The 19,495-nt window shown below is 40.3% G+C and overlaps 2 protein-coding genes across 2 annotated transcripts in view; both read right to left on the bottom strand.

The window, feature by feature from the left end:
* Positions 1-11,805, bottom strand: part of LOC119249397 (zinc finger protein 235-like) — a 50,193-nt gene extending 38,388 nt beyond the window's left edge. The window contains exon 1 of the mRNA XM_054697228.1: positions 11,771-11,805. The gene's annotated coding sequence lies outside the window, so the exon portion shown is untranslated. The remainder of the gene's footprint in view (positions 1-11,770) is intronic.
* On the bottom strand, positions 1,517-17,476 carry ZNF112 (zinc finger protein 112). The gene is made up of 4 exons (XM_037516696.2): positions 17,438-17,476; positions 14,573-14,699; positions 11,771-11,866; positions 1,517-5,592 (listed from the first exon to the last, which is right to left on the bottom strand). Exons 1-4 carry the CDS (start codon positions 17,450-17,452, stop codon positions 3,110-3,112), a joined length of 2,721 nt encoding a protein of 906 aa, XP_037372593.1. The 5' UTR covers positions 17,453-17,476; the 3' UTR covers positions 1,517-3,109.
* Positions 17,477-19,495: the final 2,019 nt, after the last annotated feature.

The raw sequence follows: 19,495 nt of genomic DNA, 5'->3' as shown, positions 1-19,495 counted from the left end.
ACTGCTGAGGGGAGCAGCGGGCGGCAGGAGAGGTCTGCGTGCCATGTAGGACCCTCCTCTGATGGCAGGGGAGCAGCCGGGGATTAAGCCGGCGCTGCAGAGGCTGCTGGGCAGCTTCGCAACCCAGCGCTCAACCGCTGCACCACCGGGGAGGCCCTAGAACATTTACTTTTAATGTAATTATTGATACAAGTGGATGGATTGATATTATTGGGACCTACTCTTATGCTTTTGTTCAACTTTTGATAGATCCAAGTCTATACCTGATTTGCTCTTACTCCTGCCTTTGGAAATTCCTTTAATATTTTTTTGTAGCTAGGTTAACAGGTAGTGAATTCTGTCAGCTTTTGTTCATCTGAAATTCCTTATTTTTGTATACTTAAAAAAAAGGTAAGTTGGTATTATTGATTTAAAAGTATTTTGCTTCTTAATGTTAAAGCTGTTATTTCAATGCCTTCTGGTTTGCATGGTCTTCGATGCAAAGGCTTTCTTTTCCTTGTATGTTATGTTTTTCCCTCTGTCTGCCATTTATATTTCCTCTGCACTATTTATTTTCAGCTGTTTGGCAATAATGTTTAGGTTTTTTGTTTTGATTTAAAATATTGTTTGGATATTCTGAGGTCTTTGGATATGAGTGAAGCCTTACATTATTTTGGTGAAAATCTCAAACATTATCCTAAATATTTTCCTTCTGATTCTCTCTTCTTTCCCTTTGGGATTCCAAGAAAGTTTCCCCATAATTCTTGGGTACTCTGTTTTCATCACAATTTTTGTTTTAAGTTTGTATGGTTTTGCTGCATCGATATTCAAGTCCTCTGACACTTCTCTCAGCTGTGCTGAGTCTATTCATGAGACTTCCCAAACTATCCTTTATAACAAATTTTCCTTTCTAGCATTTAACACATCAATCAGTTATGTAAAATACTCCATTTCTCAGATACAGTCATCTCCAAATGTGGTTTCACTGATTTACTGCTTCTTGGCAGAGTCATGTGTTTTGTATCTTGTAATTTTTGACTGAATGCCAGATAGCATGTATAGAACAACAGAGACTGAATAGTATTTTTGCCTCGGCATACCCGTTCTGCTAGGATATTAGGGTTGGGTTGAATAGATATGATGATACTATGCAATTTTAAGTAGCACCTGGGAAGCCAGATTAGGCCAGTGCTTTGGTCACTCCAATCATCCTACAGGGAGAAATTGGACAGACAATCCATAGTACACCAATTTACACTATGACTGAAATGCTCTAGGGCACTGTAGGCTGTGTGGACTTTAAGACAAAGAAATTTCACAGAAAGTTAAAATTTCTGACATCTCTTATCTATCATTAAAAATCTAGGGAATTATGAAAATTAACTCCAGAAAATTTATTCCTTAATTTTTGTTCAGAATGCTATATAACGAAACAGAGTAATCATATTGTGAGTTTTAACTATAAGGGGTAATATCTCAGTTGTAGTTTATTGCTTTGGAAAAACTGGTTAATGTTAATTATAACTTTTTTTTTAAATGAAGTACAAAAAAAAAACTAATCCAAAATTTTGTCAGATAAAGTCACTGTATACATGATGATGAGTAATCACTTACATATAATCTGCTAAACATATAATGAAACATACATGTACACAGACTTAAAATTGATTATGAAGGAACAATCCACATTTTCACTAAAAATATGCTTTTAGACTGATTCTTTTAGACTGAGTCTATACTTCCTATAATTCCATGTTATAACAATGTATATATATATAGAACTCTTCAACTCCAACTGATGGACATTTCCAGTTTAAAAAACTATCTGCACATGTTGTATACATTCTTTCTCACTGTTAAAATTGCTTTATCATAAATTATTCCAATTTCCAGATGGGCACACACATTTTACATCTTGATGTGTATTATATGGCTCTTCTCTAACAAGTTTGTATCTTTCATTCTCACTAACAGAATGCACTGTTTCCTTGAAGACAGAGACTAGCAAGTAAAAAGCAATCTATACTAGTTCCAATATATTTGATAAAAATGGTTAGAAAAAAATCAAGATGGTTCCTTTTCTTATGTGAGAAATATGGGGGTAGAGAAAAGTCCTTCAAATCCATCACAGTTCTTGCCTAGGCACAACTGAGTTGGGCAAAGGTTACAATTCTCAGAAAAGTTATATGAAAAGGACGCTGATGGAGACTAGAAAACCAAGTATTGTATTCTTGACATTTATTAGGTATTTTTCATTAGTAACCACTCCTGACAGTTTCCAAATATTCCAGTAAAACTGTGCGTTAACACACATGGTGAAGTCTCAATTCTGTAAAATGTAGTGTTCTGTTTTTGCAAAATTAACCAGAAACATCATTTATCAGTTTTTACTGTCATTCAAAGTGCACACACGTGTGCAAACACTCACACACACGACTAAACTTAAACTAATGTTATATTGTGTAGAAATAAAAGATAAGACTCAGTTCATCTCCGCTCAACATGGAACAAAGAACAGGAACCAAACTCAACAGGATTACCATCAAATTCAAGTAATTTTAAATTGCAATATTGCCTGGTATTCTACATTTCCCATAATATTTACTTACTTGAAGTGCTTATTGTGGATGTTACTTAAAGGACTACTCCTTCCAAAGATTTTTAAATGATTTTTTTTTTTTTGAAATGACAATAAACATTTCAGCCAGGATATCTTTACACACATTTAGTCATTTAGCAAAAGGTACACTGAGTCGAGCACTATCATGGTTTTGTATATTTAGCACCGAATGAACTGAAGCCCTTCTCTCATTAAGCTTACATATTGGTGGACAAGGCCTGAACATGCTCAACATTGTACTTATGTTCCTGACCATATTCTTATCCTTTATCTATCCTAGTGCAATGACAAAAGTCGTGTGCAATCACTCATACTAAATTCTGACAAAATCCCTTACAGAACCCCTCTCACTAGACGTCTCTGCTGTGTGGTCTCCTGAGTACTCGGAGTGTTGAGATTGGGGAGAAATTACATTTTCATTAAAAAAAAAAAAATTTTTTTTTTCTATGATAAAAACTCAAATGGTGTTTTTTTTGCTTCCATTTGAGGACTTCAAAACAGAACACTATTTTACATAACTTCATTTCTGTATGGATTCTGTGACGAAGGATAATCTTTACCATACACTTCACTTTTATAGAATTTATCACCACTATGGACTCTCTGATGAATTAGAAGCCCTGAGCTCCAGCGGAAGCCCTTACCACATGCATCACATTTGTAGGGTTTCTCTCCTGTGTGGACTCTCTGGTGAGCTTGAAGGTTTGATCTCTGACTGAAGCCCTTCCCACATACCTCACACTTGTATGGTTTTTCCCCAGTGTGTACCCGATGATGGGCTTGAAGGCTTGAAAACCCACTGAACCCCTTTCCACACTGTTCACATTTATAGGGTCTCCCTTCTGTATGGACCCTCTGATGTGCTTGAAGGCGTGAACTCTCACTGAAGCCCTTGGTGCACACCTCACATTTGTACGGTTTCCCTCCAGTGTGGACCCTCCGATGTGCTTCAAGACGGGAACTCTGACTGAAGCCCTTCCCACACATCTCACATTTATATGGTTTCACTCTAGTGTGGACTCTCTGGTGACCCTGAAGATACGCTCTCTGACTGAAGCCCTTCCCACATACCTCACATACATACGGTCTCTCTCCAGTGTGAACACTCTGATGGCTTTGAAGGTATGATCTCTGGCTGAAGCTTTTACCGCACTCATTGCACTGGTATGGCTTCTCTCCTGTGTGGACTCTCTGATGAGCCAGAAGAGTTGAGGCCTTACTGAATCCCTTACCACATTCTCCACATTTATAGGGTTTCTCTCCTGTGTGAACTCTCTGATGAATTTGAAGATTAAAGCTCCAGCTGAATTCCTTCCCACATTCCTCACATTTGAATGGTTTTTCTCCAGTGTGGACTCGCTGATGTCCTTGAAGGTGTGAACTCCGACTGAAACCCTTTCCACACTCGTCACACTTGTAGGGTTTCTCTCCAGTGTGGACTCTCTGATGGCCTTGAAGGTATGAACTGCGACTGAAGCCCTTCCCACACGCCTCACATTTGTATGGTTTTTCTCCGGTGTGGACTCTCTGATGGGCTTGAAGGTATGAACTCCGACTGAATCCCTTATCACACTCCTCACATTTATAAGGCTTCTCTCCTGTGTGGACTCTCTGATGAACGTTAAGAACTGATCTGTGGCTGAAGCCTTTACCACATATACCACATTTGTACGGCTTCTCCCCAGTGTGGACTCTCTGATGATCCCTGTGCTTTGTCCTCCAATTGAAGCCCTTCCCACACTCCTTATAAGGCTTCTGTCCGATGTGAATTTTCTGATGGCTTTGAAGACATGAATTTTGGCTGAAGAGGTTACCACAACCATAATGTTTATATGGTTGTTCCCTAGTGTAGACTAAGTGAAGGTCCTGGAAATGTGAGGCCAGATTGAAGCCATTCACACACTCCTCAGAATTGTAAGGATTCTCTCCCAGGCAAACTCTATGCTGGATGTTAAGATCTGAAGTACAAATGAAACTCTTTCTACATTCCACATCTGTGTGTTGTTTCTCTTCAGTATGTATTTTTTGATGGACATGAAGGCAAGAACTTTGATTAGCGACATCCCTGTTCTCTTCATATTCAAGGGGTTCTTCTCTAGTATGAGTCCTTAAAATACTACTAAGGTCTAAGCTATGACTGAAAGCTTTCTCATAAATGCTGCATCTATGGGATGTTTCTCCTGGGTAAATAACTTTGTAAGTGTTAAGAGAGGAGCACTGACTGAAGTTCTTGCCATATTCACATTTACATGGCTTCCCTTCTGTCTGCATTCTCTCACAGGGTTGCAGATATGAAGTCGCAGAGACACAGCCATCTCTGTGAACACCTTCATGAATATGAAGAGCTGAACTACAGTCCTTTCCACACAAACTGCATGTCTGGAGTTTCCCTGGTAAGTGTAACTGTTGAACTTCAGAGCTGGAGCCATCCCTGAAGGCTCCTCTGTGCTCATTACAAGGGCAGGGCTTTTGCCATGTTTGAATTAAATCTTGATTATGCAATGACACTTGAGTGACATCTTCACCACAGTCATGGCAGTTGTAGTTCTGTTCCTTTCTGTGCACCCCCTGGTTATCATTGTGATGTGAGATACAACAGATGCTGTTACAGGCCTTAGTCTTCAGGGAAGTTTGCTGACACCTACACTGATAATTATGTGACTCTGTCAGGCACATTTTCCTCCAAGAGTGCTGGGCTCTCCAAGATGGAAATTCTAGATGTCTGATATCACTGGAACCATTTGCTCTATGAGTCAATACATAGTTCTCATCCTCGGAAATCTGAATTGGCACTTCTGCCCGTACCTGGCACGAGGAATCACCTTGTTTTTGAAAATGAGAAATAATCCCTTGAAAATTTTTTATGGAATCTGAATACTTGGTCAACCTGCCTGCACCTTGTTGGCAGGTCTGCCAAGAGGAAAGCTCTTTGGGGGAAAAGTAGCTTAATCCCACTTCTTGAAAAGGCTCCATATTATGTTTGTTCTTGGTTCCTATAAGGATAAAGAAAATTTAGACGTGCACAAGTGAATGCTCTCATTCGGAGATCTCAAAATTTTGCACCAAGGTCATAATAGGGAACTTCCATTAACTTAGAAATGGCTCTTCTTTGCCTGCACCACAAATACAAGTAGGATAGCCACATAATTCTGGCTATCTGCCTCAAAATTAGGAATTTCAACACTTGGACATTACATATGGTGGCCATGTTCAAAAGGCCTAATAAAACCATACTCATGTTATCATGGGTTGCCTGGAGATCCGAGGAGAAAACAGAAGGCATGTTCTCAAATTGGAAACAATACAGTTTCAAGAAGTTAAATGCCTTTTGTCCCAATGACTTGTTCTTTTTTCTCATGCACCTGGACATGGTGATGTTTTTGTGTGTTTGAAAGGAGATAGTCAAACACTGTGTAAAAAAGGTAAACACAGCCTTTTAATCTGTGCTTACAGCATCATATGGGCCCATCTCCAATGTGCATTTATCTTCATAGGAATAAGCTCATCTAAGTCACTGTAAGCCATTATTAGTGTTAACCCCATTCTGAAGATATTTCACAATTACCAAGGATTATGGTGCAGGTGAGAATGTGAAACACTGTAACAGAATTCTACTCCAATGACATCAGAAAAAAGTAGAGGCACAGCTAAGCACAGCCAAGCTTCATGATACCTGCAGGTGTCCTTTGAGTCAACTCATCAAATAAAACACAAGGCCACTGACTTTGACTGGTATCATTTTACTGGAAAATTAATGTTGAAGGAATCTGAGGCAGCAGAAAAGTTGAAGTAAGACATGTTTGGGTGACATGGCTTGTCAGTTATTAATACTCAGATTATAAGCAGACAGCAGACTGACATCCTGATAAGAAGTCTCCTCCTCTGCGGACAACTGGTTCATCTGGGTTGCAATAACAACACGTAGCCTTTTATACTTAAGCATCCCAAAGAGAAAGCAGTAAGATGATTTTTGATTTTATAATGAATATAATCCTCAAATATAATAATTCTTCTTTAACTATCTGTACTTGTCTGTCTCTCCACAGTGGGGGGTGTTACCCACAGGGCAATCACTGTGTTGTGCGCAGCATCACCCGCACTGCATACAACACTCCTCAAGAGCACATTCTTTTTTTTTTTTTTTAATTTTTTTTAATAGAGGCATGTTTTATTTATTTATTTATTTTATTTGTTTGTTTGTTTTGTTTATACATGCACTGGGTACAGTCAGAAGCGTGGGAGGTGAGAGAATTCACCAGAGCCAGAGCAGGGAGCAAAGCAGGCAGAAGGACCGAAGTACACTGCTGAGGGGAGCAGCGGGCAGCAGGAGAGGTCTGCAAGCCATGTGGGACCCTCCTCCGGTGGCCGGGGAGCAGCCGGGGATCGAACTGGCGCCCCAGAGGCTGCGGGCAGCTTCACAACCCAGTGCTCAACCGCTGCGCCACCGGGGAGGCCCAAGAGCACATTCTTAATGTGCATTCAGACAGCAAGAGAAGCTGAGGCATTTTGTGGGCAGTAGAAGATACAGAATAATACTTCAGCTGCAGTGCTGGCTACTTTCTTTAATCACATCAGAGCTTCAGCTCTTCAACAGAGGATACTTAACTTTTTTTTTAAAAATTTATTTATTTATTTATACAAGCACTGGGTATAGTCAGAAGCACAGGAGGATGAGAGAATTCACCAGAGCAAGAGGGGAGAGCAGAACAGGCAGACTGATGAAATACACTGCTGAGGGGAGCAGCGGGTGGCAAGAGAGGTCTGCGTGCCATGTGGGACCCTCGCCCAGTGGCCAAGGATCGAACCGGCACTGCAGAGGCTGCAGGCAGCTTTGCAACCCAGAGCTCAGCCGCTGCGCCACCAGGGAGGCCCGGATACTTAACTTTTAAAGGACTTCTCTTTCTCACAACTGAATGCGTTTCTATTTTTCTCTCTTTTGGATTTTATAAATTATTGATTCAAATGTCTTTACCAGACATAGGCATATTCAGATTGCCTATTTCTTCTTTTTTCTTTTTTAAAGATTTATTTATTTACTTATTTATTTATACAAGCACTGGGTACAGTCAGAAGCACGGGATGGTGAGAGAATTCACCAGAGCCAGAGCAGAGAGCAGAACAGGCAGAGTGATGAAGTACACTGCTGAGGGGAGCAGCGGGAGCAGCAGGAGAGGTCTGTCACACCATGTGGGACCCTCGCCGGTGGCCAGGGATCAAACCGGTGCTGCAGAGGCTACTGGCAGCTTCACAGCCCAGCGCTCAACCGCTGCGCCACCAGGGGTGGCCCTGCCTATTTCTTCTTATATGCGTTTTGGCTAATTGTCTTCCAAGGAATTGGTCCATTTCACCTAGGTTATTAAATTCATGGGCTTAGTCTGTTCACAGTATTTATTAACATTTTAATGCCTATAGTAATCTATAGCAATATCTCCTTTTATTTTTGACATTAGCAATTTGTGTCCTCTCTCTCTCCTTTTATTTTTAGTTAGCCTGGCTTCAAAGTTTACTGATTTTATTGATATTTTCAAAGAAACAGCTTTTATGGTTTCATTGATTTTATCTGTTGCTCTTCTGTTTTCTGTTTCATTGATTTCTGTTCTAATTCTTACTGTTTATTTTCTTCTGCTTACTTTGGATTTAATTTGTTCTCTTTTTCCTAAAGTTTTCCTAAGGTGGAAACTTAGATGACTGATCCTAGATTCTTCTTCTTGGCTAATACATGGTTTCAATGCTATGTATCTCCTTCTAAGCACTGTTTTCACTGCATCCCACACATTTTAGTAAGTTCTGTTTTCATTTTCATTTAGTTCAAAATATTTAAAAATTTCCTTTGAGAATTCTTCTTTGATCCATGGGTTCTTTGGAAGTGTGTCATTTAATTTCCAGGTATTTAGGGGATTTTCCAGTTAATTAAATTATTAATTTCGAGTATAATTCCATGGGTCTAAGAGCAGATTTTGTATGAATTCTATTTCTCAAAATCTGTTAAAGCGTGGATTTATGGCCTAGAAAGTGTTCTATCTTGTGGAATGTTCCATGTAAGCTTGAGAATAGGAACTCCATCTTTCCTATTGTCTACATTAACAATGGCTCCAAAATTCCATGCCACAAAGCTATCATTTTAGAATTGCAGTTTTAACTCAAACCATGCAGGTAAATATATAATATATAAAAACGGAATAGGATTATGGGGGTTTGGAAAAGAGTAAAATGCTGAAAACAAAGACTATCATTTATATTACAGGATAAAATTGGTCAGTCTACTACAGCCCAAGATTAGGTATCTAACACAGTATTAATGATCAACAAAGTCATTCTAAAAATTGTAAGAAAAAAAGTGATTAAATGGAGGTATAATTCAAAATAGATTTGTCATAATCTATGAGCAACATGTCATTTTATCACTATCTCCTTCATGAATGAAGTAAAATTAATGCAAATGTATTAAGTGTTCTAGTAAAGAGGGAACTGGACAAGAAATTAAAATGCACATTTCAGACAACAAAATATTTATGAAAGATTGAATTAAAAATTAAGGGTTAGTTTAGGTTAACATATAGTTAAGTTACAATTGCACAACTCTTAAAACAGTGATGTTTGATGTTCTAATAAAGCCTTAAGGGAATTAAAATGTTCAAGAAAACATCTGGGAACAGCTGTCTGAGACCTACTTACAGGAATGGGAAGTTTCTTTATTCAGTGCCAGATAATTATATCCTAAAGGCAGCAGAATTAAAGAGGAGAAATTTATAGGGACCATTTCACAGAAAAACACCTACTTCTCAGCTGTTCCTTTTTTTACTGTGGGGAGTGAATTCAAGTTGCAACAGAGGCTATTCAGAGTAGAAGAAATAGTATCTGTGAGAGAGTGTTTAAAGATAATGCTGGAGAAATCTGGCCCACCAGAAGACTCACATTAAAAAAAAATGAATCTGCATATATGGTCAACTAATCTTTGACAAAGGAGCAAAGACTATGCATTGGAGCAAAGAAAGTTTGTTCAATAAATGGTGCTGGGAAAACTGGGTCGCTACATGCAAAAGAATGAAGCTTGACCACTACCTCACACCATACACAAAAATCAACTCAAAATGGATTAAAGAACTAGACATAAGACCTGAAACCATAAAATACATAGAAGGAAATATAGGCGAAACACTACGTGATATGCACATCAAAGACATCTTTACAGACACATCACCCAAAGCAGTGATAGTGAAGGCAAAGATAAACAGCTGGGACTACATCAAATTAAAGAGCTTCTGCACAGCAAAAGAGACAATAACAAAAACAAAGAGAAACCCCACCCACTGGGAGAACATTTTTGCACACAACACTAATGATAAAGGACTGATCACAAAAATCTGCAAAGAGCTGATGAGACTCAACAACAACAAAGAAAATAATCCAGTCAAAAAATGGGCAGAAGAGCTAAAAAGAAACTTCTCTGAAGAGGAAATGCAAATGGCCAACAGGCATATGAAAAAATGTTCAACATCACTTGTCATCAGGGAAATGCAAATCAAAACTACCATGAGATACCATCTTACACCAGTGAGAATGGCACGTATTAAAAAAACTAGCAACAACAAATGTTGGCGAGGGTGTGGAGAAAAAGGAACTCTTCTGCACTGTTGGTGGGAATGCAAACTGGTCCAACCACTATGGAGAGCTGTGTGGAGATTTCTGGACCTACTAAACATAGAGCTTCCATATGATCCAGCAATTCCACTCCTAGGTATTTACCCAAAGGACACAGAAACATCCATTCCAAAGAGCACCTGCACCCCTATGTTTATAGCAGCACTGTTTACAATAGCTAAGCTTTGGAAACAACCCAAATGCCCAAAAATAGATGACTGGATCAAGAAGATGTGGTACATATATACCATGGAATATTACTCAGCATTCAAAAAAGATTAACACATGCAATTTGCAGCAACATGGATGGCGCTGGAAGGGATCATGCTCAGCGAAATAAGCCGGAAAGAAAAAGAAAAATACCGGATGGTCTCACTCATTGCAGGAATCTAGAAAACTTAAATAAGGGACCAGGAAAATGAATAACTATAAGAAAGTGAAAATCAAAATCAACAAAAAACTATGAACCAGAGACACTTTTTGGGGGGTGGGGGGCGGGAGGGGAGGGATTGGGTCAGAATGGGGGGGTTGCAATTGTATGGGGAATATAAAAATAAAATTTATTATTTTAAAAAAAAATGAATCTGCAGAATGAAACTACAGCATTTCCTTGGCATGGAAATGGCAGTCTTGGGAACCCATGAGTTTCAAAAAGGTGGATGGGCTGCTCTGGGAAAAGCTTGCAAGGCAATGGATAGGATATCTTTCTACTGTGTAGCTGGAAACAGAGCTATCTCTTCTATAAGGGATCTACCAAGAGAGTGATTGTAAAAATCCTCATTTAAAAATATTTCTTTGCCCAAGTCAATTTAATTCATCTCCTACAGGCTGCAGGAGAGCCAGTAACTGTTTCTTCTGGTTACAACTCCAAAGTTCGAGTTCAGTGAGGGATGGTTTTTCCTCTTGGAATCTCTTAGCCATCTGAAATTACCCAGGACAAAGGACAATACAAGAGTGTCTCACTTGAAATTGCTGCATGGAAAGGTCAGGTGTAATGTGGTTGGCCTTGATCATTTTTGATACATCAGTTTAGGTAAGCTGTTCTTAATCATTTAAAAATAATTGCTACCTATCTATGAATATCCAAGGACACCCAAGCAGAATTAGGACAGTTGTCAATCAGATGACAAACATCCTGGGTATCCTTTGATTCCACAGATTTATTCTGAACCTATCATTAGCTGTCACAGGGAGAACTGACTACAGTGAAGATCATGCGCCTATTAACCAATCTGTTCACTCAAGGTAGAGAGAAAATCAAGTGAAGGAAATTGAAGCAGAAGCAGAAGCAGCCAGTCTGATGGGCAGTGATGGGCAGTGCTTCCAGAACAGAGAGAATGAGCAATAGTTAGTGAACACAGAAAGTTAGAGGGCGCTGAGGGGAAAGAAGCCTTAAAACCTAAGAGGCAACGCTGAGCATGTAGGTTTTATTTTGAGCGAATAGGAAGCCCTTGGAGAGTCTAAACAGAGAAGCACCACATTCTGACTCATGTTTCACAAGGGCCAGTCTGGCTGCTGGACAGTTCTCACCTGGAAACCCATCTCTTTGGGTTTTTGTCTCCATCAATAAAAGCTTTTCTTCTCGCTCCAACTGAAATATAAGCTCTGGTTTGAAGGGTTGATTCCCTGTAAAAAAGCAAGAAAAGCAAAAGTTTTTATATTTTGGTGAAGTCCAACTTACTGCATTCCCCCCGCCCCCCTTCATTTGGAATCCTACTTTTGGTATCATAGCTAAGAACTCTTTGCCCAACCCAAGATTGTGAAGTCTTCTTATGTTTCCTTCTAGAAGTTTCATACTTCTACATTTCACATTAGGTCTCACACATTTTGAACTCATCGTTTTGGTGGGGTGTGAGGTACACATATAGATGCACCCAGATGTCCACTGTCTCAGCGCTGTCTGCTGAATACAGATGCCCTGGCACCTATAATACATCCCAAATAGTTTCAGAATTGCGTCTCCCTTATCAGTACAACAGACGAACCCAGTAAACATATTCAGGATTGTGTATCAGTCTCCATCCCCTTCCCACAGTAACCCAAAATAGGGTATATAGTTCCATAGCTACTTCTACAAGTTCTCTTTTATGCATACAAGAACTGGGGTACAGGCCAGAGGTGGGGGTGAGTGAGAGGATTCACCAGAGACAGAGTGGGGAACAGAACATGCAGATTGAAATACACTGCTGAGGGGAGGAGTGGGCAAGACAGGAGAGGTCTGCTGCACCCTGTGGATCAGCTCCCTGGCCAGGGATTGAACTCGTACTGCATTGGCTGCGGATTGCTTCATAGGTTGCGTCTTAACTTGCGCCACCAGGGAGACCCTCAAATACATTTGTTTCATTTTTCTTTAGCTTTAGGTTAACATCCCTTTGCTTTCTTTTTTTTTTTTTTAAAGATTTATTTATGTATGCATACAAGAGCTGGGATACAGGCCAGAGGCGCAGGAGGGTGAGAGGATTCATCAGAGACCGAGTGGGGAATACAACAGGCAGATTGACTGAAATACACTGCTGAGGGGAGAAGCAGGCGAGGCAGGAGGTCAGCTACGCCATGTAGGTAGGTCCCTGGCTGGCAGGGAATCAAACCCACGCTGCAGAGGCTGTGGACAGCTTCACAGCGCTGTGCTTAAACCGTTGCGCCACTGGGGAAGCCCTCCCTTTGCATTCTTTTTTTTAAAAACAATTCTTTTTTTTAAAGATTTATTTATTTATGCAAGCACTGGGTACAGTCAGAAGCGCAGGAGGGTGAGAGAATTCACCAGAGCCAGAGCAGGGAGCAGAACAGACTGACAAAATACACTGCTGAGGGGAGCAGTGGGCGGCAAGGGAGGTCTGCGCGCCATGTGGGACCCTCGTCCAGCGGTCAGGGATGGAACCGGCGCTGCAGAGGCTGCGGGCAGCTTCGCAGCCCAGTGCTCAAGTGCTGTGCCACTGGGGAGGCCCCTCCCTTTGCATTCTTAATTAATCTTTAAAATGTGTTGAATGAACATGTTTTCAGAAGTCCCAACTAGACTAGTGTGACTTTCCTCCACACATCTTCCACACTACTAGCTCCCACCCATTCTGAGAGAAACTAACTTCATGATTTCCTGATTTGTGTTCTTACAAAGATAAGCAGCTAAACACGCATTTGCTTATTTCCCCTCTTACATCAACTGCTATATACTATTAATGCTCTTTTTTGCATTTTGCTACATGTTTAGGGAAAATTCCTAGAAGTAAATTGCTGGGAAAAGGTCAAATTCCCTTCCTCAGGGGTTGTACCATTTTGTGTTCCTACTTTTAAGAAAAGTGCTTTGGGGCCTCCCCAGTGGCGCAGCGGTTGAGCGCTGGGTTGCAAAGCTGCCCGCAGCCTCTGCAGCACCAGTTCAATCCCCGGCAGCTCCCCAGACACTGGAGGAGGGTCCCACATGGCGCGCAGACCTCTCCTGCTGCCCGCTGCTCCCCTCAGCAGTGTACTTCGGTCCTTCTGCCTGCTCTGCTCCCCGCTCTGGCTCTGATGAATTCTCTCTCCCTCCCGCGCTTCTGAGTGTACCCAGTGCTTGTATAAATAAATAAATAAACAAAATCTTTAAAAAAAAAAAAAAATTAAAAAAAGTGCTTTGTCCCCAAAATCACAGTGTTACTGAATTTTGCCAATTTCGTGGGTGAGTAAATTTTCGTGAGTAAATGAAATTTCATTTCTTTCTTACTTTGAGTGAAATACCTATTCATATCCGCACATATCTAGATGTGTGTGTTTATAGATGTACGTATGTATACACACATGGACATATATACAAGTGTACACACACACACCTCCAAGTTCTATCCCCGAGACCAAGAAACACAGACATACATGAGAATGAGGAAGAACAGGAACATAAAGTGATAAAGTAAATGGGGTAAAACGTTACTATAGGTGACACTGAAAAAAGTGATATGTGTGCTCTTGTTTTCTACTTGTAGTTTTACAAATTTTTGGTGACTTTTATTAGAAATACACTGCTAGACCAAAAAACAAAATACTTCTGAAAAAATCAAGTTCATAATGTTACTAGTACACTGAATAATAGAAAAGCTAAAACGACTGAAAAGCTAAAACACTGAACTGATTTCATGGCAAACCAATGAGGCAGAACCACAGTTTGGCCACTGATAGTTGAACGGACAGATTTCTGTCTGGACAGTAATACTAGAAACATCTTTGTCTGTGCTGCCCATGAACAATCAGGATTCTATTAAGTCAAAACTCAGAGACTGATTTCAGGAGTCCCAGAGCTTCACTCAACCTAGCGCATAAAGATACCCCAGGAGTTTGACTCTAAGTCTCGGAGCGTGCCTTCCTCACCCAGTGAGAGAAGGTTCCGAAAGGTCTCCAGCATCACATCTCGGTACAGCCGCCTCTGGGCAGAGTCCAGCAGCCCCAGCTCCTCCTCCGTGAAGATCACAGCCACATCCTTGAACGTCACCAGGTCCTACAAGACCAAACACACAGAGATTATGTTTAGGGAAGAGGAGCAGCACTGAGAAAGTGTAGAAGATAAGAGGCTGTTCAAGATTCTGAGGCACCTGAGTCATATTTAAGCAGCTGCCTTCTCTTTGCCTTTTTCATTGCTAATACCACCCACCAAAGGGGCTGTAAGAAAAGAAATTCTTGCATTTTAAGTTGCCCCCTTTTGTTAGCAATCCCATAGGCAAGTCCCTGGAAATAAGTTGCATCATAGGTTACTGACATTTAAAATTCTATTAATAATGCTGTATGCCCCAGAAAAGTTTTAATTCCAACAGTGTGTAATGAGTCTGTATTTTCTCTTTTATAGACACACAGAACTTCTTTACTATCTGCCAAACTTACAGGTTATCAGTCACCCATACTGTTCAAGTATGTAGCTCATCCTCTGTGCCCATCCAGAGTGTGCAGTGTTCATGGTGTTGTGTGCCACAACTGTGGCACCTGACTGCCTGTGTTCACACTGGAATGCCCTACCCCACGTTAGCTGTGTGACCTTGGACAAATTCCTCATCTTCTCATTTGCACAATGATACCTGTTCCATAGGGTACTGGTAATAAAATGAGTGACTACAGGTAAAGCATTTAGGAACAGTCCCTGGCGTATAGTAAGCCCCCAATAAATGTTAGCTATTATTTCATCATACCATCTCAGATATGTATAGTAATTCAAGGAACTGATGACATAGAATATAATGAACTGATTCAAACAATGCATACTTAATTAATTTGAGATATCTATTATAAGCAATGTTGAAAAAAATCCTTTCACATAAACGTTTTTCCCTGGAGTTCTGTTGATTATCTCCTTAAAATCCCATAAAGTACAAGTGTTAAGAATAACCTTAAACGCTATGAAATCCTAATGGCAGATGTTTCCTAACAGTTATTTTACCAAAGTATTCTTCCAAGAAAGTATAAACCCCTAAACCTATAGAAGCTAACATTATACATGAATACTAAAATATATCCCCGATAATCTCAGAATTTGAAAAGTAAAAAAGCAGTCCTTGAGAAAACTTTTCACAAAGTTCTTTAGTGTAATGAAGATCATTATTTTCATCGCTGGTTGTCTGTGCTTCTTGTTTTGCGACAATCTTCATATGGTGGATATTAAGACCTTTTCTTCCAGGTATGTTGTGAGTCTTTTTAATTCTACTTTGCTGTTTGTCTTGAGACTTTTTTGCTATAGGGAAATTTAACTTTTTATATGAAGACCTACTCAATACTGCACTTGTTCTGGCCAGACCTCTCAGGCACACATCTTATTGCCTGAATGAGACCTCTGGTTTTGTTTGGGGTAGTTTTTTCTTGCCTCTCTTTCCACCCAAACGGTTTGCCTGCTACTACTGATTCTGAAGGCGAGGCTTTGGAGCTGGCTGGACCCTTGTCTTCAGCAGGCACCTGAGCACTAAGCTGGACTTGAACTTGTATGAAGCTCTTCTCTTCATGTTAACAGTGGGATGAACAAAGTGGACAGATGGAAAGTACCTGCATATCCTATGACTAAAATTTTTAATTTAGATACCTGTATTTTAATAAGTCTATACATGAATAGTGAAACACACAAAGACACACTAACATACACAGACATACACAGAGGAAGCTTCAGGTCCTGGGAAGAAAGATCTTTATATATGAAAACATCTAATACTATTTTTTTTTGCAAGTTCAGCTTCATTGTCATCCTGTTACAGAAAACAATTTCTTAGGTATTTATTAATAATGTACCCAAGGCAGCCATGAGAGAAAAAACTTTTTTTAAGTTTGAGACCCTAAAACAAGAATAATATTACAATCTTCTCAGGATTGCTATCTATACAAAGATTGTATATAGGAAAACTATATATAAAACTGCAAGAATCGAGCCTCCCTGGTGGCACAAAAGGTTAAGCACCACACTATGAAGCAATCCCGCAGCCTCTGCAGCATGGGTTCGATCCCAGGCCAGCCAGGGAGCAACCCACATGGCAAGGTAGACCTCTCCTGTCTCGCCTGCTGCTCCCCTCAGCAGTGTATTTCAGTCAGTCTGCCTGTTCTGTTCTCCGCTCTGTCTCTGGTGAATCCTCTCACCCCGCACCCAGCATCTCTGGCATGTACCTCAGCTCTTGTATGCATAAATAAATATTAAAAAAAAAAACTGCAAGAATCCTCAAGAACTTAAAAGCTTATGAATGGGTAATAGTCAAAATGGGGGGGAGGAGTTGACAAGAATTCATTGAAATAATATTACATGACAAAAATTAAATGTCATAACTTTAAGAGAGGGAAAAAACAATTAAAAATTATGTTATTATAAATATATACGCATACACAGGCTACTGGAAGAAACAGGCCGTCCGTAAGCAGAATAATAACATATGGGTTTTTTCCTATTTGATTTTTATTCTTTTACACTGTTATATGTGAAATAAAATAATAATGAAACCGAAACTGAAAGGACATTTTTACAAATGAAACAAACCTGGCACAAGATGATATTAAATATTGCTGATTGTAGAGATTGTCTTGAGGACATGATATTTAATTTAAAAAAGACTAGTATTATATATCATAATATGTATTATATACATGCAGTAACAAAAACTCTAAAACGAGCCTATGTACACTCCTTTCCTCTCGGCAAGGAGAAGGAAAGAAAGGTACCCACTCACTGAGAAATGAAGGCACATGTTAAGTATCAAAAACAAAAATCCAACTCACCTGGAACTTCATCATTTTCTCCTCCTTTTCTTAGGGAAAGGCAGAAACCTGAAAAGGCAGGACAAGTTAATGAGGCAGATGCTCCACACACCTCAGCAGGGAATGTAGGTTGGATCCCAGGCTTTTTGAGGCTGCGCTGGCAGGATGCCCTCGTCCGTGGGGCAGCCCACATAGCAGGCCCCATACATCCCGCACTCTCAAGTTCTCATTTTCATCCTGGGAAATGTGGGCAAGGAGATGCTGTCGGGGGTACTGGCTAAAAGTGGACTCTGGGGACAAATCATTTCCCAGACCTGGCACTGCTATCTGTTTGCTGTACATCTGCGGTATATTCACATTGCTACCTAACCATGGTTACCATCACTCACCTTTCTACACTTCATTTCTGTAATTCACATCAGGATCATAAAACGATCCATGTTGTAAGACTGTTGTTAGGGTGACATGTGGGTAGGGAAAAACAGTTACAATCATAGCAACATTTTCTATTACTTCACAGCTACAGAAAAGCTATTCCATATCATAAAAGTGTCCCCGCACATGTGTCCTTTAAGACTGTGGATGGCATAATTATGACTTCTTTCTTAATATTGATGGCTAGCAGGAAGTAACAAAGTGTAAGCTCCTTGCAAAAATCACTAATGTATGAACAATAAGCCCAATTATGGACTGTAGCAATTTACTTTTTCTTCCAAAATACAAGCCTTGATTAAACCATTTCATATTCTATATTATGCATACCTTTACTTCACAGATTAACGAACCACATAAAACAATTTTATTTTCACCATCAGGATAGTGGTATTTTTCACTATCATACACCTTTCTTCCATGTCACTTGAAAACCTGTGTCAAAACAATTTGACAGCCAATGTAAACAATTAATCAATACACAATGATCTTTCATCCTTTTAAAGATACATATTGGGCCTCCCTGGTGGCACAGCAGTTTAGCGCTGGGTTGCAAAGCTGCCCACAGCCTCTGCAGCGCCGGTTTGATCCCTGGCCACCGGGTGAGGGTCCCACATGGTGCGCAGACCTCTCCTGCCGCCATCTGCTCCCCTGAGCAGTGTCTTCGGTCTGTCTGCCTGCTCTGCTCCCCGCTCTGGCTCTGGCTCTCTCACCTTCCGCGCTTCTGACTGTACCCAGTGCTTGTATAAATAAATAAGTAAATCTTTACAAAAAAAAAAATAAAGATGCATGTTAATTCATGTTGTTAACCTTAGGATCATAGTGCACAGAATCTAAATATACAGCTGGGGTGACTTTCTAATGAATGTGGGATCCCACACTTTACTCACAATCCCTCTATAACCAACAAGTTCATGTCACAGTCCTGATCTTGCTCAATCATGGGGAGGCAGAAGTAAAAGAATATTCTTCCTGTTATAATACTATGCCCACTGCCAGCAGTGAACGTCCCCAAACCTCCAAGAAGTCATTGTTATTGCACAGTAATACATGAGGGCCTTGTACTTTCCCAAAAGCTTACAAAAATAAAAACAAAAACCAGAATTATATCTGACATTTCTTGACACCTGCATTAATCCTGTATGATCAATGAATGCATGCTTGAGGGCCTCCCCTGGTGGCGCAGCGGTTGAGCGCTGGGCTGCGAAGCTGCCCGCAGCCTCTGCAGTGCCGTTTCAATCCCTGGCTGCCAGCAAGGGTCCCACATGGCGGGACAGACCTCTCCTGCTGCCCGCTGCTCCCCTCAGCAGTGTATTTCGTCAGTCTGCCTGTTCTGTTCCCCACTCTGGCTCTGGTGAATTCTCTCACCCTCCCGCGCTTCTGACTGTACCCAGTGCTTGTATAAAATAAATAAATAAATCCTTAATAAATAAACAAATAAATAAATAAATAAATGCTTGAACTGAACCAGCAGTCAATGTGCACCCAGAATGCCAAAGAGTAAAAAGGCAGTAACAGCAAGTAGCCTTCAGGTCTACAGCAAGAGCCTATCAGTCTTGTCCAGTCAAAGGTTAAAGTTTGTTTTCTCAATAAGCCTTTCTTCCACTAGGAGGACGATAACAGTGACATTAGCAGGTGTCATCATGT

The sequence above is a fragment of the Talpa occidentalis genome, unplaced genomic scaffold (genome assembly GCF_014898055.3).
Source record: "Talpa occidentalis isolate TD23 unplaced genomic scaffold, MPIMG_talOcc4v2.1 talOcc4.17, whole genome shotgun sequence".
NCBI classification, from domain to species: Eukaryota; Metazoa; Chordata; class Mammalia; order Eulipotyphla; family Talpidae; genus Talpa; species Talpa occidentalis.
The sequence above is the reverse complement of the archived record's forward strand: the minus strand, read 5'-3'. Positions and strand labels throughout refer to the sequence as shown.

What these genes read in the sequence shown, in the direction of transcription:
- ZNF112 (XM_037516696.2), bottom strand. An exon ending in TCGGAACCTTCTCTCACTGG is followed by an intron (nt 11,867 to 14,572) that starts GTGAGGAAGGCA and finishes GCTTTTTTACAG; the next exon opens with GGAATCAACCCTTCAAACCA. An exon ending in CCAAAGAGATGGGTTTCCAG is followed by an intron (nt 5,593 to 11,770) that starts GTGAGAACTGTC and finishes TTATCCTTATAG; the next exon opens with GAACCAAGAACAAACATAAT.